The 25,082-nt window shown below is 49.1% G+C and overlaps 1 protein-coding gene across 1 annotated transcript; it reads right to left on the reverse strand.

Annotated features, from left to right (window-relative positions):
* Positions 1-3,368: 3,368 nt before the first annotated feature.
* TRIM25 (tripartite motif containing 25) lies at positions 3,369-24,538 on the reverse strand. Its single transcript, XM_010990378.3, has 9 exons — positions 23,873-24,538; positions 19,881-19,976; positions 15,881-16,114; positions 13,552-13,723; positions 11,943-12,008; positions 10,865-10,891; positions 10,469-10,546; positions 10,292-10,390; positions 3,369-9,241 (listed from the first exon to the last, which is right to left on the reverse strand). The coding sequence occupies exons 1-9, from the start codon at positions 24,467-24,469 to the stop codon at positions 8,709-8,711; spliced, it is 1,902 nt and encodes a 633-aa protein (XP_010988680.2). The 5' UTR covers positions 24,470-24,538; the 3' UTR covers positions 3,369-8,708.
* Between the last annotated feature and the right edge of the window lie 544 nt (positions 24,539-25,082).

Consider the following 25,082-nt stretch of genomic DNA (forward strand, 5'->3'; position numbering starts at 1 on the left):
GCCTTTTGTGGTCAGCCATGGAACTATCATGGTGCCTGTGGTTGCCATGTAGCGTGCTAATGTATTACAGTGAGTGTATAATGAGGTTCAAATTCGACCGGAAGTCGAATTTTCCGCCATCTTGGGCCTAGCAGGTTCTAGTCAGTTTTTGTCCTCCTGTTTTCCTCAAGGTTGTGTCATTCTTTTACCAGTTGTGCCTTACCCCCTTATCAAGGTCTGCCCTCAGGGTAAACTAATTAACCAGAACCTAACCTGCTGTGGTTTTATCAGAGCATAACTGACCTGGGGAAAGGGAAATATCCAATTCCAGCCCATTCCAGCATCCTGTACCATTTAAGCGGAGGAGTTAAAAACTGAGAAACACTTGTGAAGTTCACAGTTTGGAAGTATAGGCTCACTAAAAGACCAAGACCTAAGCGATACAAGAAAAATGAGTGTGGGACATCAGGAGGGCCACGTCCCAGGTCTCAGTTGGGTCCCTGGGATGTGCCCCACCAGATGTGGGTCTTTAGCTTAGAGCAGGAAAGAATTCAAGAGTGAGCCACAGTTGAGTAAAGGTAGATTTATTTAGAGAGATACATACTGCATAGAGTGTAAGCTGTTTCAGAAGGCAAGAGAAAGGCCATGAGGTGTGGGGGTTGGGTGCTCAGTTAAAGTAAAAGTAGACACACACTCCATTGACAGAGTTCCGGGGAGTGAGAGAGGCCACGAGGTGTGGTGTTGCCAGTTTTTATGGGCTTGGTATCCTCACATGCCAACAAGTGGGAGGACCATGCCAACTACCCTGGGGTAGGGGCTGGGATTCTCAGGAATTGGGCCACTGCCCACTCTTTGACTTTTTATGGTTAGGCTTGGAACTGTCATGGCACCTGTGGGCATGTTATTTACCATGCTAATATATTACACTGAGCATATAATGAAGCTCAAGTTCTATTGGAAGTCAAATCTCCCAGCATCATGAGCCTCCAGGCCTCCTGGGAGTTGAATCTTCTACCATTTTGGTGTTAATTGCTGTCTCATGCTTTGAATGGCTGTGCCCTGCCCACTTACTTCCTGTTTCATAAGCACAGGACTAGAGAGCACTTCCCCTCTCCCCCAGCCCTCTCACCAAAGCCCTATTTACAGCAGTTCCTTTTACCTAGTACGTCATGTCTGGCTAGCAAGAAAAAATTACAAGGTAAATCTTTACAAGGTATACCAAAAGGCAAAAACACAATCTGAAGAGGCAGAGCAAGCATCAGAACCAGCCATAGCAGAGATGTTGAAATTACCAGACTGGGAATTTAAAACAACTATGAGTAACGTGCTAAAGGATTTAATGGATAAAGTAGACAGCATGTAAATACAGACGGACAAGGTAAGCAGAGAGATGGAATTCCTAATAAAGTCTCAAAAGGAAATGCTAGAGATCAAACACACTGTAACAAAAATGAAGAATGCCTCTGATAGGATTAATAGTAGACTAGACATGGCTGAGAAAAGAATCTCTGAGTTAAAATATGTATCAATAGAATCCTCAAAAATGAAAAAACACAGAGAACAAAGACTGAAGAAAAACAGAACAAAGTATCCAAGGGTTGTGGAATAATTACAAAAGGTGTAACATACACATAATGAAAACACCAGAAGGAGAAGAAAGAGAGAAAGGGGCAGAATTCTTTGAAATGACTGATAATTTCCCCAAGTTAATGTCAGACACCAAATCACAGATCCAGGAAACTCGAAGAACACCAACCAGGAAAAATACTAAAAAAAAAAATGTTTTAAAACTACTCCTAGGCATATCATTTTCATAATATAGAAAAGAAGAAAAGTAAAACTCTGGAAGGAAACTGTAAGAGAAGAAACTTTACCAACAGAGAAACAAAATAAGAATTACATCCAATTTCTCCTTGGATATCACGCAAGGAAGAAGAGAAAGTGAAAATTTTTTAGTTTTGAGAGAAAAAGAATGTCACCTTAGAATTCTGTACCTTGCAAAATTATCCTTCAAAAGCAAATGAGAAATAGACTTTCTCAGACAAACAAAAAGTGAAGGAATTTGTTGCCAGTGGACCTACTTTGCAAGAAATGTTTAAAAAAAAATTCTTTAGAGAGAAAGAAATATAGGTCAGAAACTCAGATCTACAAAAAGTAAGGGAAAACTCTGAAGAAGGAATAAGTGAAGGTTTAAAAAAAACTTTAATTTTTTCTTCTTAATTTAAACAGATAACAGTTTGTATAAAATAATGCCAACAATGTATTTGATTATGCATGTTTACATATATATCTTATGTTTACGTATGCTTGTGTATTCTTATATATAAGTGAAATCAATGACAGCAATGATACAAGGGACAAGAGGGAGAAATTAGGATTATTTTGATATTATAAGGTACTCACATTACCTGTGAAGTGGTATACAGGCATCTGAAAGTGGACTTGGATTGGCTGTAAATGTATATTGCAAACTCTAAAGTAACCATTTAAAAAAAGAGAAAATAGAAACATATAAAATGCTCATTTAAAACCACAAAAGATAGGAAAAGAGTGGGAGACAAAAATAGAAACAAAGGACAAGGGCAACAAATAGGAAAGAGTAATGAATATGGTAGATATTAAGCCAACCAAATCAATATCACTTTGAACATCAATGGTCTAAATGTAAACACAGATTGTCAGAGTGGCTCAAAAAATAAGACCTGGGTATACACTCTTTATAAGAAACTCACTTTAAATATAAAGATACATATAGATTAAAAGTGAATGGATGGAGGAAAATATACTATGCTAACATTAATCAAATGAAAGCAGGAGTAGCTATATTAATTTCAGACAGAATAGGCTTCAAAGCAAGGGAAGTTATCAGCTATTTAAAAAAAAAGAGGAGGGGCATTGCATAATGATTAAGGAGTCAGTTCTCTAAGAAAACATAACAATCCTTGATACATATGCACCTAACAACAAAGCATCAAACTATGTGAAGAAAAATGGATAGCATTGCAAAGACAGATGTGTCCACTATCAGTGCTGAGTAGGTCAACAACCCTATATTAGAAACAGATTAGTAAGGACATCATTGAACTCAACCACACTATTGATCAACTTGATATAATTGACATCTATAAGCTACGTCATCCAACAATAGCATAATATACAGAATATACATTCTTCCCAAACTCACATGAAACACTCACCAAGATGGAATACATTCTGAGCCATAAAACACACCTTAACAATTTTAAAAGAATGGAAATCATACAATGTCTGCTCTCAGACCATAATGAAATTAAACTAGGAATCAGTAACAGAAAGATAACTGGAAAATCCCAAACTATGTGGAGTCAAAAAACACACTTCTAAATAACACATGAGGCAAAGAAGAAATCTCAAGAGAAATGTTTTTAATATTTTGAACTAAATGAAAATGAAAACACAACTTATCAAAATGTGTGGGATAAAGTGAAAACAGTGGTTATGTTACAGAAATGACAGGCCAGCAAGAAACAAGCTCCACTCAGAGGGTTGGAGTACTCAGATTTATTACACCAGCGGGCTCAGAGGGGCTTCTGCTCCGAAGCTCTGAGCATCTCCAAGACGTGTGCATGAAGTTTTACATGGTTAATTACAAGCTTGGGGTATTCGGCCAATAGGCATGGAACTGCTTTAGCAGCATCATTATCACAAAAGTAGAGGCAGGGAGGCAGCAAACCAACATTTCAAGGCCAGATATGTCTCTCTGAAAATCCAGCTGGCTAGCGAAAAAAAACATAAGCAGGGAATCAGCAAACCGACACTTGTTAATTTAGATTTATGAGTTAGGCCCAGCAGAACTCAGATCAGTATTCCGACACTTGTTACACTTAGATTTGTGAGTTAGCTTGTTAACCCAGCCGAGCTTTTCTTTCACAGTTACAGAGAAATTTATAGCACTGAATGCATATATGAGAAAAGACGAAAATTCTAAAACCAATAATACAAGTTCCCATGTCAGGAAACTAGTAAAAGAAGGCAAATTAAATCCAAAGTAAACAGAAGAAAAGATACAATAAAAATTAGAGCAGAAATCAGTGAAATTGAAAACAGGACATCAACAGAGAAAACTCAATGAAACCAAAAGCTGGACACAGTTCCATCAGGAATTTCAAAACCCATCTGGGAGGAGATGTGCTCCCACCTCCATGTTTTCAATCAAGAAACTTCAGGAACATACAGGGAAACATTAAAAAAAAAAAAAAAAACTCTAGTGTCTGAACTTCTGAGAGGAAGTAACTTCAGCACAGAAAATCCCATCACAAAAGAAAGGAAGGGACAATCATTGTTACCAAAGGCAAGTTCGTGTGAACGCAGCACCGTGAGGCAGAAGAAATTGAAACATCGCGTTTGGGGCAGAGAAAGGTTTATTGCAGGGCCGAGCACGGAGGATGGGGTGGCTCACGCCCCCAAAATCTCCGAACTCCCCAAAGGGTTTCAGCAAAGCATATTTGAAGGCCGGGTAAGGGGGAAGTGGGGGGTCACAGGGCGCGTGATCAGCTGTGCACAATTCTCTGGTTGACGTTGCCATATCAGGGTCAGTCAACACTATCAACCCCTAGGCTCCAGGTCTGGGGGCCATGTGCTCATGATCATCAAGTAGTTAATTTCTTCCCTTTGGTTATGGTTTTTAGCATCTGAAAAACTCAGGAAATATTCATGAGATGCTACGATCTGGGTACTTCAGAGAGGAGTCACAGCAGAGGATGGTGGGGGTGGGGGGCAGTGTCCTGTCCCAGGAAGGCCCCACAGAGTCCTGCTCTGTCACCTCATCAGTCATGAGGCATTTTCACCCAAATTATCCCCCTTCAACTAGCCTTTCTTATTGTATTACCATCCCTTTCTTTACCGGCACTCTTAGCATAAATTCAGGTGGGATCCAAGGGGCTTTTGAATAACAAGTACACTCCTATTGTTATGGGAACAACAGGCCAGCCAAGAAACTAGCACCACTCAGAGGGATGGAGTACTCAGATTTAGTACTCAGATTTATTACGCCGGCAGGCTCTGAGGGGCTTCTGCTCCGAAGCTCTGACCACCTCCAAAACCTGTGCATGAGGTTTTATAGGGTTAATTACAAGCTTGGGGTATGCAGCCAATAGGAACAGCGGCATCATTATCACAAAAGCAGAGGCAGAGAGGCAGCAAACCAACATTCCAAGGTCAGACATGTCTCTCTGAAAATCCAGCTGGCTAGCAAAAAAAAACATAAGCAGGGAATCAGCAAACCGACACTTGTTAATTTAGATTTATGAGTTAGGCCCAGCAGAACTCAGATCAGTAATCCGACACTTATTAAACTTAGATTTACGAGTTAGGCCCAGCCCGGCTTTTCCTTCACACTATTACCGAGGGCAAGGCCAAGGACTTAGAATCTCTCCATCAGAAAGCAGAGACAACCGCCACTCAAATGCTCACACAATCACCTCAAGTCCACACCTCCTCCGATTCTTGCCTCTCATCAAAGAAGGATAAAATCCACAAACAGGGCCCATGGCTGGTTTGCTTTGGATTCATTTTCTCAAACTTTTCATTATAGACATTTTCGAACACAGGCAACAGAAGAAAGAATAATGTAATGAATCCTTGCATCTCCATCACTGTTTCCCTGATTACCCGTCTATGTTTGTTTACGGCCCCCATCCTCAGATTATCCTGAAGCAAAGCCCCTGCAGGACATCCTATCAGTCTGAGAATTCTTTATCAAAAGCTTCTGGAGGGGTTGCCACACCCGGGGCAGGTCTCCAGTGGGCTATAGTTCTGCTGAAATCTCAACCCCGGGACAGCTGGTTGGGGGCACCTGACTCCAGCATGACAGACAAGTAACACTTCTACCCACACTGCACGCACGTGTGTGAAAGAACAGCCAGTGCAGCTGCACTGCATTCAAAGCTTCTAAGGTTTGTCAGCAAGCTTTGGCCCTAGTTTTTCTCCTGGGTCTCAAAAGATCCGTGTCTACAGCTCTGATTGTCTCCTAAAGAATCAACTCTAAAAAATGTAAGCTCAAGAATATATAAGCTCAAATACTCCTAGTTAATTAAAATCAATACGGGGTGGGGCAGAATTAGGTAAGAGACAGCATATCAGTATTAGTTGTAGATCACAGACCCATTTCCGAGGAAGGAAAAGTGGGGAACCAATCAACCAACCTTGAATAGTAACAAGAATCTGACCCTGACCTTTGGTTTATTGTGGCAGAGTGACTGAGACAGCCCCTGATACCTGGGTTGGGAGAGGAGTATTTTTTCGTCTGTGTATCTGGGGAGTTCTGACCCTCCCCCGGGTACCAGGGAGTATCTAGGAGGCACCTCCTTCACGATGGGATGGCAAGCGCGGAGTCACCCAATACCTCCCCCTCTGACTGACCCTGCAAAACAGGGAGTCAGATGAATATGAAGTCTCCTCCAATTCTAATGGCGCACAGCGGCCCGGCAAGGCAAGGGAGGAGACGCTAAGTCTCATGGTCAGAGGCGCGAGGGTTTGCCCCTCAATTCACGTCTCCGAAGCACCTGCGCGGGGCCAGGCTTGGGTACCTGCTTGCTCCTCAACAGAAGCACTCATGCTTCCTGAGCCGCTCGCCAGGGAAGAGCCAGCTCTGCTGCCCTCAACTCTGCAGAAGAGCCAGGGCAGCACCCGTGGTTTAATCTCTGTCATTCTCTTCTCCATCCAGCTGTTTCCCAAGTATGAATTGGCTTCAAACAAGGCTTTCGTTTTAGGAGCTCACTGAAGATGCTTTTGACCGTCTCCCAAAGCAGAGAAGAATCGACAAAGAACTTTCCTTCCCAGAAGCAAAGGAAGAAAACTTTTAAAAACCACATTTCAGCTACTGCAGGGAGGTCTTCCGTAAAAAGATGGTTTCTCTCCCCAGGAGGTGAACGTCTGTGTCGGGAGGTGACGCAGACCAACACATCTGTCAGGACTATCAAGTGCCCTGGGCCTGACTAGAGTGCCCTAGGAGTCCAGTACAAGAGATGTGTTAACTTCTCCAGCATCCATATGAAAAGGTCTGGGGTGCCCCCTGCCCCAGTGATACCCTCCTTTTCATACCACAAGGAGCCTGGCCTCAGCTCTCCTCTTGGGAAAGCCCAGAGCAGGACTTATCTCACCACGGGAGGTTAAGTTTCTCCCACTTTTGAGATAAGAACTTATGTCCTGACAATATCAGGATATGAGGAGCTCAGGAAATTCCAGCAATCCACTCACCCCCACCCTTAGTGGACTGGGGTTATATTCACTGCACAGAACATTGCAGGAAAAATAGCCCCTTGTGCTTCAGCCTGGCAGCTTGTTCCCTCCCTGGTCCTTAAGTCTTCCCAACCCTTCACCTGGTCAATCCCTATGTCTGGAATTGGCTCAAACAAGGATAAGAGCCCGAGAGGCTAGGGCCAGTGACAGGCCTGTGACTCAAGTAAGGACCAGCGCTGGGTCTGCAGCCCGTGGCCAAGAATGGACAGGAATGTTGCCATTTCCCACGGATCTGCTAGCAGGCCCTTTTGGCCATAGGTAGTCACGCCAGCAGGTGACCTAGTATGGTCCCTGAGGTAGCCACACATGGGCTGTCTGCGTGACAACAGGCTTAGCTGATCACTCAGCTGTGCTGGCCAGAGCGGTATCTGCACCAGCCAGTCCCGTGCCTCACAGTCCTGGGGAGAGGAGGCTATCACTGAGGAGAGAAAAAGTAAGAAGGCAAGATGCTCCAATAAGAGCCGAACCACCACCTGTGAACGCAGGTCAGGGTCCCTCTTGCCCAGTGGAGCCCCTTCCCCCAAAGCCTGGGCTACGGGAAGAAGGCTCCGTGGCTGCCGCCAAGGCGTCCCCGCTGAGATGCCTTTCAGAATAGTTGGGAGTGGGAGGGGTTCCTAGCCACACGGGACCTAGGTCACCTTGACCCTGAACCACACATTCAACACAGGTGGATTCAGATCATGGTTTGAAATCTTAGATTGAAAAGGTTCCTGTTGGATTAAACAGTTTAAGATCATGGATGGGGTGATGAGGGGCTGCAGGACGGGAAGGGAAGCAGGGCTGTTTTCCAGTGGAGGAAAAGGACATACTTCCTTGGGAAACTCTGGTCTGGGTGGAGACCCGCAGTGGGGAGCTTCCCTTGAGCACAGGGAAGGAAGGGAGGGAGGGAGGAGAGAAAGAAGGAAAAAAAGGAAAGAAGAAAGAAAGAAAAAGAAGAAAGAAACTAACCAAAAGTCTGAGCACTTACTCCCAACCGCCACATGTAGGTAGTGGAGGGTGATATTAAAATTCAATGCCTTCGGAATGCTACAAAAATCTATAGAGTTGAATAGCCCTGTCATCAAGACACCAAGATTTGAAGGCTACTCCAGAGAGCAAAGAGGCAGACACCAGAGGGCTAAGGAGGAACCCACAGTGGCCACAGATCTTCTCCAAGAGGAAAGGGGCACTAATGACTACTCCCCGAAGCCCCAGGCAGCTGCCCAGCAGCCTGGAGATCCCAAAACAGGGGCAGGAGGTCATCGTGCCCACAACACAACCACCCCACCCCCTTCCCCGGCCAAACCCCTCCCCTTACCCCATCTCCCCATCCTCTCACCCTCCATCAGCCCCCCTCCCATCCTTTCAACCCTGGGGCCTCTCGGGGTAGCTCCCCGAGAGTTCCACCTGCTGCGTTTTCACTGGAGCCTCGGGTACCGCACAGGCAGTCGGGCTGACGGCCGGTGCCCCGCCTACTTGGAGGAGCAGATGGAGATTGTGGCGCCTGTGGAGAACACCCAGAAGGCCGGGTACAGAGCTTCGGTAAAGTCTTCCTTGAACTTATACAACAAGTGGACCCTGTCGGTGGCCACGGCGAAGAAGATGACGAAGCCATGATCGCAGTTGAGAAGCACCCCAACCCGCGTGGCCTTGGTGGTGGGGAGGGTCTTCTCCACGTTGTTGTGCCAGGAAGAGATCTTGGTGTTGAACCACTCCACGCACCAGGAGGCGCTGTTGCGGCCAAGCCGGCTCTCCGGGCCCTGCCGGTCCATGCTGCCGTAGCAGATGCCCACCCCGCAGAAGTTGTTCTTCTGCAGCTCTGCCTCCCAGTAGTGGATCCCTTTCTTGTAGCAGTGCAGGCCCAACACCTGAGGGCAGTATGTGAACCTCTGAGGATGTGGCCGGTAGTTCTGGGATGTGTCAGCCACAGAAGCAACGGTGTAGGTCTTGGACAGAGCCACCTTGTTGTGGGCGGTGTTGTAGTCCAGGATGACTTTAACAGCATCTAAGAAAGCATTACTCCAAGGAATCAATGACAAGGATCCTGAAGTGCTCTCAGTTTTAAACCCTTTCCTAACTGGTAATATTTATTCACTTGTTTTATCCATCCATCCACCCATCCATCCATTCTGTCCAGCCAGCCAGACATTTGCCCATCTATCAATCCAGCCATCTGTCCATCTATTGGTCACCCATCTGTCTGTCTATTTCTCCATCCAAGACCATTTACTGAGCACCTGGTTCAGGCCAGATTCCGTGCAGGACGCACAACCATGAACCAGACATGGTGCCTGGCCTCGTGGAGTTCACACTCCAACAAGCAAGGCAAGTCTACCACTGTGAGACCCACACTCTGCTAAAAGGGGAGGGACAGAGATACAGGACAACGGGCTCCACTTGAACGGCAGAGAGAGCACAGGGAAACATTTCACAGGTGGGCTGGAATCTGAGCCGAGCAACAGGTGAGAAGAACTAGACGGGAGCAGAGAAGGGAGAAAGGCTATGCTGGGCAGAGGGGACAGTGAGGGCCACACAGAGTCACGAGGCTGGTGGACCCATGCTGGGACCAGGGAAGGCAGGGCAGCTGGGAGCACAGCGGCCACAGCTGGAGAAGAGGGACTCGTGGGGCCACAGAGTGGAGAGCTAATGGGTCTAGACTTTAATTGGCGGGCAGCCAGGAGCCGACTGAGGTCTGTAAGCACAGAAGTGACCTAAAATTAATCCTTGGTTGGGACACTAGCCCAGCCTCCCCACTCTTCTGGCCACACCTCCAATCAGTTGCAGGAGCTCTGAAGGCTGAGCTGAGCAGAGTGCTGGCTGTCCCTTCCACCCCTGCCCTAGGACACACCAGGCCTGGAGGAAGGACCTCCCATCACTTCCAGGCGGAGTCCATGGTGGGAGGGGCAGGCAGGGACGGGAAGAAAGGCAGGTGCTGCCTGAAGGGAGCTAGTAAGGATGTGATAAAGTAGAGGACAGAGAGTCGCTGAAGAGGGGAGAGGCTGACCAAGCCGGACAGAGGCATGGGCAAGCGAGCCAGCGGCTCAAAGCTACTCACACTGTAGGAGCTCGGGCCTGGACTTGACCAGGAAGGTCTCCAGCACCTTGGCCTTGAGAGACTCCGAGGTCGGCGGAAGGGTGACGACTTTGGCTGCAGCTGGATGAGAAAGAGAGAGCTACTTTCAGAACAAACTCAGAGTGGGCACCCTACTGCCCCTGGCCCCCCGGAACTCACCCTCCTGGTCAGTTTGCTTGACTTCCACTAACTGTTCTGGGGCTCCAAAACAGAGATTCTTGCCAGGTAGGGCAATGGCTGGGGATAAGGGAGAAGCATGAGTGGGGACATGACAGTGACCTGATGGCCTGCTCTCCCCCCAACTCTTGACTCCACAAACACACACCTGGACAGCCAGGGCAACACAAATGAGTCCAGACAGAGTGACACTCACTGAACTTCTGCATTTACACTTGGCCTCATTCCCAAGCCCAGGCCTGGCTGCCAGCCCGGGACACAGTCACAGAGCCCAGGGCCACCACAGACCCCCAACCCCGCGGCTCAGCTCTACTATCAGCGTCGGGCTCTGCTCTCGGGCACTCAAGAAACAAACAGACGCAGAAATGCCTAACTTACGAGGTTTCTTGGGTTTCTTTTCTTCTTCTGAAAAAGAATATTTTCAGAATTAGGTATGTTAAAGCACAATGCAGTGACATTTTCAAAACACATTGCATGAAGGTGACCCATACATACAAATAAAGCAAAGATGTTTTAACTTGAAAAATATGAGGTCAACAGGCAAAGTCATCTATGGTGATAGAAACCTGCACCAGTGGTTTGGGTGGGGAAAGGCTGACTAATCAGGGGCATGAAGGAATTTTCAGGGGTAATGGAAATTCTTTATCTTGATTTGGGTAATGGTAAAACAGATGTGTTTGTCAAAATTAATCTAACACGGGGGGGGGCAGGGCATAGCTCAGTGGTAGAGTCCGTGCTTAGCATGCATGAGGCCCTGGGTTCAACCCCCAATACCTCCATTAAAAAAAAATTAATCTAACTATACATTTAAGTGTCATGCATTTTATTGGAGGTAAATTATACCTCCACAAAAGAAAAAAAATGCAAAAACAAACATACAGAAAAAAATAGGCAGTCAGCAAAAAAAAAAAGAGTTGCTGGCCCAATATTACAACAATCTTTAAAGGGTATCTGGAGTGTGTGCCTGTGGGAATTGAGTGTAGCTAAAACAATGGTCCTCAAAGCGTGGTCCCCAAACCAGCAGCATCAGCCTCACCTGGGAATCTGTAGGGAATGCATATTCTCCGGCCCACCCACACCTGGTGAATCTGAGAGTATGGAGGGGAGGGACCCAGCAGTCTGTGTGTTACAAGCCCCTGGGATTCTGACACGTGCTCGAGCTTAAGTGGGCTGGAAGAATTCAGGTTCCCTCTTTGCCACCTTCCCCACCAGCAGAATGAAAAGGGGTGTTTTGGAACTTACTCCTGCCAGCCTGCAGGATACTGTACTTTCCAGACAAGTCCTGCTCCCTCCCTACCAGACCCTTCCTCGCCCCACATGGCCCCCTGGCTACCCCTTCCTCCCACATCAGAGCCAGTGCCCGGGATGATCTGCATCTGGAAGGGGCCATGCCACCCGGAAGTGTACCGCCAGCCACAGCCGCCACTGCCACGTGGACAGCGGTGGGGCTACTTACTCTGGAGCTTCTTCCCAGGCCGTGTGGGTTTCTGTGCAGCCAGCAGGCTGTGCCCTCCAGGGTCCCCTGCGGCAAAGAAGAAGGGGTGAGTTTATGCAGCTCTTCCACACGAAGTCCAGGAGCCAGCCTGGCCGGGGGTGGGCAGGCAGGCGGGGAGGGGCTTACAAAGACAATGCCTACTGCTCTTCCGCATCTGACCAAGTACGTGCACTAGACACAAGGTAACAGACGAATCTGGTGCACTCCCTCCTTTCTCTGCCTTAAAATGTAGCGGGGGTGGAGACTTTTCTCCACCAGCACCGAGCTCCATGACCTCCCAACCCTCCACGAGCTTTGGTTCCTTCCAGCATCTGACAGGGACGACTTCCCTCCCTGGTGGGGGTGAGATGGAGATGCCCAGCGTGGGGCAGTAGCTCCTTTCACTCTGGTTTCTCTCCTCCCTCCTCCCCGAGACCAGTGATCACTGATGGAGGAGGAAAACAAACACGCATGGCTCATTCAATAAAGTCTGCCCCTCTACCATGGCCACGTCACGCCTGCTGCAGAGGCCCTTCTGCTGGGCCACTTGGCTGGCGGGGCTGACTCAGGCCCACCCTGGGATTACACAGCAAGGCTCTGTGCCAGCTCTGGGGAGAGTGCTGGATGAGAACAGACCCAGGCATGGCCAGCAAGGAAGAATAAAAGGGCCCCAATGGATGATAAGGATCCTGGGACTTCATCTGAGGAAGAAGAGTGGCAACAGGGGAGGTTTTCTGAGAAATGTAGTGTTTCAACTGATCTCCAAAGGGTGAGAGGAGTCACCTGGTGAAGATGGTGGCACGTGAGCCCTCAAGGCAGTGGGACGAGCATGTGCAAAGGCCCTGTGGCAGGAGGCTGAACATATTTGAGAAATTGCGTGTAGAGGGATGTGTGCAAGGAGGGGGCACTTCGGGGCTGGAGAAACAGATGGAGCCTGACCAGGCAGGGGCTTGTAGACCAGGGTCAAGTTTAGTCTGTGATCTAAAAGCAATGGAAATTCTCTGAAGTGAGGCAAGGGAGAAGATCCCAGGAGATCAGATCTGCATCCTGAAAAGTTCTCGCTAGCTGCAACAGGAGTGGCTGCAGAGGAAGGAAAGGAAGCTGCCACAGGTGACAGCCCTGGAGAGCAGGCAAGGTGGGGCCAGCAGTGAGACCAGCTGAATGAGTCAGGAGATATTTAAAAAGCAAAATCCGGCAATGGATTGGATATGGGGGGAAGCATAAGGGGTATCATGGAGGAATTCCAGGTTTCTCTGACCCCCAAAATTAGCCATTTCCCCACCGAATAACACTGACAACCTAGAATCCATTCAAAATCCATCTGAGTCAACTTCAGACTGAGACAAAAAGAGCCCGTCTAGAAAGTCCCAGCATAATATCCAGCCTCCAAGAATGTTTTAGGAAGGATGGCTACTGTCTCAGGATGGGGCAGACTCCTCCTACTTCCTAGATGGAGGGCAGATGTTTTGTAACCCCTGAAACTCAAGCCCCAGTGCCCCAGATCATGACCCTCTTTCCCATCTCACAACGCTGCGGGGATCCATCCCATTTCGGGGCACCGCAGGGAAGCATGGCGGTTGCTGATGGTTACCTGGAACAGTGGGCTCCTCAGGCTTCTTGTTCTGGAGGTGAGTGATGGACTGCTTCAACTCATTTTTAAGGTCAGTGGTGCCCTGACAGATACCCTTTATCAACTCGTGATTCAGCTCCACCTTGGGGACATAGACTGGCTTCGTTGTGATTCCTTGCAGTTTTGCTGCTTTCTGCAACAAGCCAGAGGATTAGTTCAGGCAGCTCTGAGGAAGCCAGGGCCTGGGCTCAGGCCTCACGAACCCCAGGAGGAGCTTCCCAGCGCCCGTGGGCACCAAGTCCAATCAGCCTCTCAAATTACAGGCCAGAGATTGCTGAGGGGTCAAGTGCCACTTAAACCGACAGTGACCTGGAGCTGGAAGGGCTCTCAGAGGTCACGTACATTACAGATGGCAAAACTGAAGTCAAGCAATGCCAAGTGTCCCACCTAGAACTCTGCCAGTTAGTGGTGGGGACAAAGTTGGGACCCAGGTCTCCTGACCCCAATGGATAATGCTCTTTCCACCCCTCCAGCTGTGGCTGAAAAGGTACAGGTGACTCATGACCATCTCCATCCCCTGAGGACCAGCTCTGAATACATGTTCTGAGAACAGAGAGGGATGCCTCGAGGGCTTCAGGACTCAGCTACACATCCAACGAAAAGGGAGGGTCTCACAGAAGGTCCCAAACTCCAGACCCAGTTGGGTCTTACAGTATCACGAGACCCAGACGCGGACTCAGAATCCTTCTTGGAGAGCTCATGGCCGCTACGAAAGAGCACATGCGGTGAAACTTAATGCCATCCAGCCTAGGCGTGGACAGAGGTCCCTGCACGGAGAAGAGAAGGTTCTCAGGCGCTCCTGAACCCTCCTCAGGGCCCAAACATGGAATCTGGGCCTCCGAGGGGTCAAAGCCCCATCACCCAATCAAAGGGGCTCCCCGGACACCTGCTGCATGCCAGACACTCTGCTGTGTGCTGGCCACACCAGGAGGAAGAGGGCGGTAAAAAGAGGTGATCCCTGCCCAAAAGGGCCTGATGATCTTTTTTTTTTTTTGGCGAGGAGGGGGCAGTTAGGTTTATTTATTTATTTATTTTTTAACAGAGGTACTGGAGATTGAACTCAGGACCTTGTGCATGCTAAGCACACGCTCTACCACTGAGCTATCCCCTCCCTACAACGGTCTTTTAAATAGACATGAAAACAAGCATATCCAGAACCGACGTCGTCGAGTACAGAGCAGAGGTAGTTAGCATGCTCTGATCGCCAGCAATGGCAGAGTCATGGCATCTGAGGAAGGTGAGGGAACTGGAGTTGCCACGGGGACAAACCTGGGACAGGACTGACTAGGCAGAGGCCAGCCATGGCGGTCCCTTCCAAAGCCCAGCGCGTCTGAGGAATGGTGCATGCACTGCGGTGGTCAGAGCGTGGGGCGTGGGCGGGGGTGGGGGGCACGAAATGAGGCAGCTGGCAAAGGCAGGCCGGTCTCCAAGGGCCTTGTGGGCCAAGCTGAGGGACAAGAAGTCAGAAAGGGTGGGGAGGGGTGTCTGTGCTTTAGAAAGACACTTCCGGGGGCCATGCTGAGGAGGGACAGAGGGATGGGGGTGGAGGCAACATTCTAGGATGGCCTCCAAGAGTCCCGCCTGCCCCGGGTACACCCACCCTACATCGTTTTCTCAGCCTGAGCCTGGGGCAGGACAGTGAGTATGACAGAATATCGCTCCAGCCATTAGGTTATGTTACATGAAAAAACTGAAGGGATACTGCAGATGTAATTTAGATTCCAAATCTGTTGGTTTTGAGTTAATCAAAACGATGATTATCCTGGGTGAGCCTCACTTAATCAGGTAAAAGTCCTTAACAGAGGATCTGGGAGATCCTGGAGGGAGAAATTCCCTGCTGGTTTTGAAGAAGTAAGCTGTTAACGTGAGAGAGGGCCACATGGTAAGGAATTGCGGCAACATCTAGAAACCGGGCAGCCCCGCTGGGCAGCCAGCAAGATGAAGGGACCTCGGTCCTGCACTGGCAGGAACTGAGTTCTGCCAACAAGCACGTGAGGACAACCCTGAGCCCTGAAAGGAATGCAGCCCGGCCAACACTTCGCACAGACTGCAGCCTGGGGAGCCCTAAGTCAGGCCTGAGCCATGGAAAATGCGAGGTGACAGACATATGTTCTTCTAGGCCACTAAGTTTGTGGCGAGTCGTCATGAAATGTACAAAACGAACACAGCAGGTGTCTCAGGGATGCTTCCCTCAACCCCTTACTGTCCCAGCTCCTCAAGGGCCCCCACCGCACCTGTGATCAACATCGTAAGGCTGAGAATACCCAACAACGGCCTCATCGTGACCCACCTCCAGAAATTCAAACTCGTCCCCTTTGCTCAGGGCCAATTCAATCTCCTCCTTGAAGGTCTGGATCTCACTCTTTTTCTTGAGGAGGACCTGGTAAACGTGGTCGAACTTGCTGATGACCCTCTTCTCCTCTTCCTTTATCTTTCGCGTTGAGCTGGCCTCAGCGGCATCAATGAGAGCCTTCATTTCCAAGTGTTCTTGTTTAAGCTGGTCCAGCTTTCTGTGCGCAGCCTCCTGAGAAGCCAGAGTAAGAGGGCGTCCATCAGAGTGGCAAAAAAGCTAAGTGTCAGGGAGACGTGGACTGCCAGGAACTCTTACCTATACTTCGTGGGGATACCAATGGACACAACCACCACGTGGGAGAGCAATCTGGCAACATCTGGTGTATCTGAAGGTGCTCATACCCTGGGACCCAGCAACTCAATCCAAGGAATATACTCTAGAAAAATTCTCTGACACCTGCCCCAGAGACACATGAGAATGCTCTTTAAGCAGCACTGAATTTGCAAAATCCCAGAAACAGCCTGAATGTTTATCAAGAGAAGACTGAAAATTATTCACAGGATGGAATGTTAAATAGTAATGAGGGAAAAACAACTTGCAGAAAAAGACATACAGGATGGCGCTCCTTATGTAAAGCTGAGAAACAGCATGCTAGTCTTTACTGCCTAAGGAGTACACACCTACATAGTAAAAGTATAAAGAAACACATGGGGACGGATAAATAAATTCAGAATGGTGGTTACTTCTGGAGAAGAGGAAGGGGGATATAAAAAAGGAGAAGCAAGGTGGGGGCTCTACCTTCATGGGTGAATTTTATTTTTTAAGCTGGGAAGCAGTTCATGGGTAGTTTTTTTTTAAGGGTATGAAGCTGCTTCACAAAACTTCCTCAAGAATTGCATCATCCAATACCATAGCCACTTGTTACGTGTACAGAACATCTGAAATATGGCTAGCCCCAATTAAGATGTGCTATATGTGTAAAATACACATTGGTTTTCAAAGATGGTAGAAGAAAAGGAATATGAAACATCTCTTTAATACTTTATGTTGATTAAAATAATATTTTAGACATACTAAGTTCAATAAACTATATTATTGAAATTAACGTCATGGGTTATTCAAATTAAAATTATATGTAAGGCTCAAGGAGTGGGTATAGCTCAGTGGTAGAGCACATACTTAGCATGCAGAAGGTCCTGGGTTCAATCCCCAGTACCTCCAATAAAAAAGGAATTTTAAAAAAAGGTTTAGAAAAGAATTATATGTAAGGCTCATTTTATATTTCTACTGGCTAGCACTGCTCTGGAAGCTGGAGTTTCACTTTACATCTTGGGTCGCTCAGTCGGCTCAGAATACAACATGACAAACAGAAACCCACACAAGAGGGCCAGGGAGATGGAATTCAGTTCTTTATTTATCCAACACATTGCCACCTCCAACATGACCGCCGACATCTCTAAACATTCATCCTCCTCTCTGCCTGTCAGTAAGAGGACACCTCTGGAGTTTAGATGGGCACATGGTTACAGTTCCCAGCCTCCCCTACGGCTGCGCTTGGTCGTGTGACTGAGCTGTTCCCAGGGCAACGGGAGCCGGAGGGATAAGTGCCACCCTCTCCTTCCCTGACTGCCTTCTCACAGGCTAGAAGACAGATGGAATGGTGACCCAGCTGCAACCAAAGAGATGAGGAAAGGCAGTAAGAGGGAAAGATCTGGAACCCTGAAGGATCACGTGGAGCAGAGCCATTCCACTAGCCTGGGCTGATCAGGTCTGGCCTTGAACTGTCACAGTGAGCAGAATAAATGTCTGTCTCATTTAAGCCGCTGAATATGAGGGGGTGTATATCTTCATTACAGCAGTCTAGGCTGCCCCTGCCCCCCAACCGATGCAGGTACTTTCATGTGCATCCGTTCCTCTAAGCCTCACCTTTGGAAAGAGGCTGTGATTCCTTCATGCAGATGGGGAAACTAAGGCTCAGAGATCTGCCAACGTGACCAAAGTATCCCAGGCTAGAACGGAACAGAGCTGGTATTTGAACCCAGACCTTGCCTAATTAAGCCACAGCTGCTGCAATGAAAATTCACGCTGCAGCTCCAGAACAAGATGTTTAAAAATCAAATCTTCTTTCAGTATAAAACCACCCCTAATTCTACCACTGCAGTACTTGCACTGCTGTTCCTTTACTGTGTTTCCTTCCAGTCTGTTTTCCTGTAATCCCTATAATGGGTTGAATGGTGGCGCCCCAAAAATATGTCCATGTTGCAGAACCTGTAAATGTGACCTTACTAAGAAAAGGAGTCTTTGCAGATGTAATTAAGGCAGGAATCTTGAGATGAGATCCTCCTGGATTACCCCAGTGGGCCCTAAATCCAATAGCAAGTGTCCCTGTTAGAGAAAAAGAGGAGAGGACACAGAGGGAGGAGGCCACCTGAAGACGGGGGCAGAGACTGGATGATGCCGCCACAAACCAAGGAATGCCTGAGCCACCAGATGCTGGAAGAGGCAGGGAAAGATGCTTCCCCAGAACCTCCGGAAGGAGTGTGGCCCCATGGACACTTTGAATTTGGACTTCTGGCCTCCAGAACTGTGAGAGACCACGTTTCTATTGTCATAAGCCAGGTCTGTTGTCATTTCTTACAGTAGCCCTAGGAAACAAATGAACTTTAAAAAAAAAAAAAATAAACAGATGCAACTTTGGCTTTGTGTTTTTCTCCCACTTAAATCATAACCTCTTTTTATATTAGGTTTTAACCCTAATTTTTTTTCTTTTTTTGGTGGGGGCAATAGTTAAGTTTATTTATTTATTTGTTTATTAATGGAGGTAGTGGGGATTGAACCCAGGATTTGTGCTTGCTAAGCACACACTCTACCACTGAGCTATACCCTCCCCGCCCAACCCTAATTTTTTTTTTCACATATTTTGAATCATTTGTTGTGTAATACCTTAAACTTACACAATGCTATGTGGCAATTATACCCTAATAAAGCTGGAAAAATCATAAAAGACATGTAGAGTTGAAAAGAGATGCACATAATTAGTTCTCATGAGCAAGCCTAACTGGATCCAAAAACTTGGGGTCTTTGCACACGCTGTTTCCTAAGCTTAGATCCCTATTCATTCCCCTTTTTTCAGAGCTCTGTGAAATTGTTATTTCTTCAAGAAAACCCTCCCTGAAACAGAGTATTTTATTATATGACCTTATAACAACTGCACCAGGTACAACCCCTCTCTGATATTTTCAAAAATTTTAACATTTTCTGGAGCATTTGATTAACATATACCCCTGTCTGATTAGATTATGCAAACTAAGGCAGCAATAAAAAATTATTTGGTTTTTTTGTTTTGGTCTTTTTTTTTTTTTTTAACTGCTGAATGTCTAAAGAGAAAAAAAAAAAACAATGGTTCAAAAAATCACATTTATGCCACTTTGCCTAGCATGGAAAACATTTTCAATTTTTATTTGTCCTTAGTGATTATCTGAATTCTCAGAAGCCAGGCAGGTCTTCCAACAGTGAATAAGACTCTTTTAATCACATATTTGATAAACATTATAGATTGGTTTCTTTTTTTCTTTTTATTATTTGGGGGGGACAGTTAATTAGGTTTATTTATTTATGTTTGGAGTGAGTACTGGGGATTGAACCCAGGACCTCGTTCATGCTAAGCATGCACTCTACCCCTTGAGCTATACCCTCCCCCCAGACTGATTTCTTAATATCCAAAAAATCCTTCTTTTAACCAACCCTAATTTTTAATGACTCCCGCACCAAGGCTGAGTTGTAGGTTGTCTTTGGTTCTGCGAAGGCCCTCTCCCAGGACGGCATTCCTTGGTTTGCGGCTCAGGCATTCCTTGGTTTGTGGCTCTTCTTGCATGTTTTGCAAAGCTGAAGTTTAATTCTGACACTCAAGGAAACAAGCATGGGCCTTGTGGAGGCCAGAGCTGAGCTCATCCTTCCTGGAGGCAGAGGGAGGCCCCAGAAGAGCCCTGTCACTCACCCGCACATCCTGCTGCCTGGCTCTCACGTCCTCCAGTGCTCTCGATGCGCCATTGATCTGACAGTACATGATACCCAGTTTATGCCTCAGCTTGTTCTGCAGAGAAAACAACCGGGTGAGAAAGCACCTGCTCTCAACTCCCCCCAGCACCCAACACCAGGGCCCGCCCCTGGTTCAATCCCATAGGTACCTCCACCACCCCAAGTCTTGCCTGCTTGTAGCTTTCTGAAACAATTTCATATTTATAGCCTCCCTCCATCCTTTCAGGGGGACAGTACACTAAAGAAATTACAAGTACAGGATTCAGAGCCAGACAGACCAGGGGTCCAGTCTCGAGCCCCAGTTCTCCAACTGCCTCTCACCTGTTTCCTTGGCTATGAAATAGATGTAACTGTTCCCACCCACAGGGCTAGTAAGAGGATTAACTGAAGCTGTTTAAGTCCTCAGCACAGTGCCTGGATCTTAGCAAGAACAAAGGGCCTTAGGAAATGATAGCGTGGATGATTCTGAGCTCCTTCACTCGCACCCATTTTACAGATGATGAAATGGAGGCAAAGAAGACAGCAAGGTGACCAAGTTCATACAGACAGAATGAGCTGGGACAGCTGCCTCAGTAAGTGGCAAAGAAGGTCATTCAAACCACCCTTCCCACTGTAAACAACCAGAAAAGCAGACAAAATATGGCGGGAGGAAGGATCTGCTCAGAGACACTGGGGAGCTGACAAGGCAGGGAGGAAGTATGAAGGTCAGGCCAGGGAGAAGGAAACCTAGAGAGATAAGCCTGGCATCCGGGGCTGTTCTCCCAGAGCCATCTGCTAGTTCCAGAAGGCAGCTGGGAGAGCCTCTGGGAAGCAGGGGACAAAAGTCAAGAGCCCAAGGCTCACTAGATAAGCCCACGGGCAGGGACCTCCAAGGGCTACACCCCAGGAATAAGGATGAACCAGCAGCAGACCCCCCCACCCCCACCCCGACAGCTCAGTCCCTGAAACCAAACTAAGGTGATTCAGAATTGCTAAATCCCCAGCCACCTTCAGATGCACAGGCAAATTATGCAAGAAGGAAGCTAATTTCATCCCAGGCCTCTTAGTACTTACACAAATGTTCGTAATCCATATATGAATTTCACCCTGCTCAGGTGGAATGCTGAGGCCTAGGAATGGGTGGGAAAGTCACCACCACCACCAGCATCACCATAATGAAGAAAGTGAGTGTTTATCGTGTACTTCCTCCAAGCCAGGCATTTTTCTAATATTAACTATGTAAAGCTAAAAACAACACTAGGAAGTAGGGGTTACTCGCCCTTGACAGATGAACTCACTGAAGCACAGAGCAATTAGGTGGCCTGCCTTAGGTCACAACGCTATTAACCGGTGTTACAAGATCCTGGTGTCACAATTATAGACTCGTGCCCAAACTGAACACACACAAAAAGAAGAAGAAGAAAAAAAAAAAGAACAAACTGAGCATACAGGAAACTTCTAGGAAAAAAATGTATGTCCCGTAACCAGCTGGTTCAACAATACCCTGGCCCTCCCTTCCACTTCCCAGCCTCTCCCGCTCCACCAGAGTGAGGCAGGGCTGAACCTGACCTTGAACAACCCAGTGACAGTCACATGTAAAGGCTGGAAGCAGAGACCAAGGCCACACTAACTCAACTCCAAAAGCCCAGGTCACTAATGATGAGACTTCTGTGACAATGCCCTTTGCCCTGGCCTCTAACAGTAGCCAAGATACACTGAACCAAAGGTGGAAGGAAGGGCAGGCCCAGGCAGCTGTGGCCTCACAGGTCTCAGAGCTGGAAGAGACCTCTGGGGACTACCAACTGTTTTCACCTCCAAGAGCCACTCTTGGTAGAAAAGCCTTGCATTCCATATTTTGAAAGATTTTACCAATCATTCATCAAACGCATACAGCAGTCCCCTGATGAGGGAGAGGGACCCACTCAGCCACAGACAAAAGGAAAGTGACCCACAGACTGACAGCAATGACCATTCTCTAATCAAGGTAGAGAACTTTTTGAAGTTCTGAGGATCCCTTCACAGACCGGGGACTTGGGTCCTGACTCTGCCTCAAACCAGCGACCAAGCCAAGCTGGGCTGGCTCTGCCACCAGTACTGACCAGCAGCAGGGCTGGAAAACTAGACAGGTTGAAGGACTCAACAAGCCAGGACAATGGCAGGTGGGGGGAGATGGCAGGGGAAGGCCTGTCACAAAGATTTCAAAGCCAAGCATGTGCAGCACACAAATCACCTGGGCCCAGACCCAGCTCTGGGCTGACAGAGAGCTGTGGCCCCAGGCCAGGCTGAGATGGGCCCCTATTTGCCTTCTGCCTCTTGGATATGAACTTCCTGAAGGGCCTTTGGACAGGAGCCAGGCTGCCCTGAGGCAAAGAAGATCTGGGTAGCCTGACACTTTCCTCGAAGCACCCTCCCTTCAGGGCATGTAACAGCAGCTCGGCCATGCATTCAGTGTAAAACGCCCTTCAGGGATCTCCGCATTTAATCCTCCCAATAACCTTCTGAGGCAGGTACTAATATTGTCCCCTTTTATGAGTTCCAAGCCAGGAAGCAGAGCCAGAATTCAAAGCCAGGTCTCAACACCCAGCTCTGGTCAGAGCCCGTCAACCACCCTGACCCTGGGGCCTGCCTGCGAAGTGCTTCCCACACAGCTCATCCAGCCCCACTTCCCCAGGCCTCCCAACCACCCTTGGAGGTGGAGAGAGAAAGCTATTAATCCCATTTTACGGATGAAGAAGCTGAGGCTCAGAGAACAGCAGTGATTTGCCCTAAACCACAGCTGATGGAGGGCAGAGCAGGGCTCCAGGCTCTGAAGGCTGGGCAGGTGCCTTCCTGTAACAGGCGGGCACCCAGGTGGGCTGGGCTAGCAACGGCTGGGCCTCCGAAGTCAACTGTCAGGCCGGGCCTGAGACCTGGCTTCTGGGATTCGCGAAGTCCACAGGAACCCAGCTCAGACTGGACAAGCAGACCAGGCCAGGGAAGGGCTGTGGCCAGATGGGAGCAAGGCCTGCACCCTGGTCCTGGCGCCACCACAAACTTCCCACAGGCCTCATGTCTCCTTGGTCAACACATGGACAGCCCTTGTAGTCCCTGACAGCGGCAAATCAGGCCTCGCTTTGCACCTTAGACTCATGCAATGAAGGGCAGTTTGACTACAGCCTCTGCCTTGAGTCCACGGGGGAAACCATAATCCCCTAAACCCCTGAAATCATATAGACCTGGGAGGCCCCTGAGGAATCCACCTGGTCCCACCTCCTTGCTTTACTGCTGAGGACGAATCCTGTGCTTGAAGTGGCACAGCCAGGGCAGAGGGCTCGATGGTGCAGGAGTCTGGCTCTTCCTGTGCGTTATATCCAGAGATTCCTGTGTACCCCCACCCATAACCATCCTCCCTCGTCACCAGAAGTCTCTGGCTCATGGAAGGCTTTTGCTCACAGGCCTCAAACAAACCTCCAGGAATGTCCCATGCTCTGAACTCTGCGGACTTGGCTATGAGGCTGGTCCATGGGGAGAAACGGCAAAACATGGTGTCAGACCAGCTGGGGGCCCAATTCTCTGAACCTCTATTTCCTCAACTAGAAAATGGAACTAACTATACCAGGATTTATTGAGACAACAGAGGTAATCTCCAGCGCTCCTATTTGACGTTCAAAACCTTCTATTAAACGTCATCAGACAAGTACTAGGCTTAAGGCAAATAACATCACTGGCGTCTTCAGTGGTCCCCTCTGTAAAATGGGAGCGTGGGGTGGGGGTAAGCGAGATGGACCACAAATGATAGTGGAGGGCTGTAGTTCTCCCAGTCCCTTTCTACCCTGCCACTGGGGATGGTCCTGCTTGGATCTCAGGCCCAGCAAGGTCCATCCCCGCCCCCACCCAGGTGATCCAAGGGAGGCCAAGACGCCCACGGTGATGCCCCCTGCACAACCCAGCTGGCCCGGGCTGCCGTTCTGCATCCTCGCCCGCCACCCGTACCTCCAGCTCGGCACTGGCTTGGCTCAGGGGCGCAGGCGAGCAGGTCTTGTGCTCCACCAGGCAGATGTGGCAGATGCACTCGTTGTGCTCGGTGCAAAAGAAGTCCCGCAGCCGGTTGTGCTGGGGGCACTTGCGCTGCATCAGGTCGCGCACCGGCGGCTGCAGCGAGTGGTCCTGGAAGGCCGGGCTCTCGAGGTGCGGCTTCAGATGCTCCTGGCAGAAGGAGGCCATGCAGACAAGGCACGTCTTGACGGCGGTCGCCTGCAGGCAGTGGTCGCAGGCTACCGGGCTGGGCGTGCTGGAGGCAGCGGAGCGGGCGGGCGGCGTCCAGTCGTTGGGAGGCGCGGGCCGGGCCAGCTCAGCCTGCAGGAACTGCTCCACCACCGCGCACAGCACCGTGTTCTTGCAAAGCTGCGGCCGAGTCTGGTAGCTGTTGCGGCAATGCGGGCACAGGTACGGCGGGCCCTGGACGGCCCACGTCTCGTCCAGGCACGACCCGCAGAAGTTGTGACCGCACGGCGTGGTGACCGGCTCCTTGAAGGGCTCCAGGCAAATGGAGCACGACAGCTCCTCGGCCAGGGGGCACAGCTCCGCCATGGCGCTCCTGGGGGGAACCGAAGGGACGCGCTCGAACGGCGGCCGCGACTGCTGCAGCACGACCGCCCGGGGCCGCCGAGGAAACGAAACTGAGAGCCGGGAGGGGCGGGCCCCGGGCCTTTCAGGAAGTCACGTGGGTGCAGGCGCGGGGGTGGGGTGGGGTAGGGTGGGGGCCGGCCCCGTGGGGGCCGGCCCCTGGGGTCCCTGAGGAGGCGGGAGCCGCGGATCGCTGCGGTCCGAGTCCCGACGCTGGGCCCTCAATGGATCCCGCGGCGGAGGGCGCGGGGAGCTGGGCTCGGGGTTTCAGACGAGCTTCCCGACCACCGGGGGGGGAGGGGTCCTGCGGCCACTCTGTGGATGAGGAAACTGACACGCCGCGTGGAGAACCCGGGGTCCCGGAGTCAAGGCCAAGATCCAGTCGGGCTTCTGCACAAACGCGCCTGTGGCAGGTTCCTTTGAAGCTTCAGAGAACCCATCCCGACCGGAGTTGTCCCCACTGCCCTCGTGAGCAAGGCTGTCTTATCAGGCCAGGCCTTTAAATAATAATAATAATTAATAATAATAATAATAATAATAACAACAACAACAATAATAATAATAACAACAATAACAA

Source organism: Camelus dromedarius, chromosome 16 (genome assembly GCF_036321535.1).
Source record: "Camelus dromedarius isolate mCamDro1 chromosome 16, mCamDro1.pat, whole genome shotgun sequence".
NCBI lineage: Eukaryota > Metazoa > Chordata > Mammalia > Artiodactyla > Camelidae > Camelus > Camelus dromedarius.

Excerpts from the sequence above, each read along its gene's own strand:
- TRIM25 (XM_010990378.3), bottom strand. The coding sequence starts at position 24,469 with ATGGCGGAGCTGTGCCCCCTGGCCGAGGAGCTGTCGTGCTCCATTTGC. Across the intron at positions 10,547-10,864 it reads AAAGAAACCCAAGAAACCTC|CCATTGCCCTACCTGGCAAG; the intron begins GTAAGTTAGGCA and ends CCTTATCCCCAG. Across the intron at positions 9,242-10,291 it reads CAGGCCCGAGCTCCTACAGT|ATGCTGTTAAAGTCATCCTG; the intron begins GTGAGTAGCTTT and ends ATGCTTTCTTAG.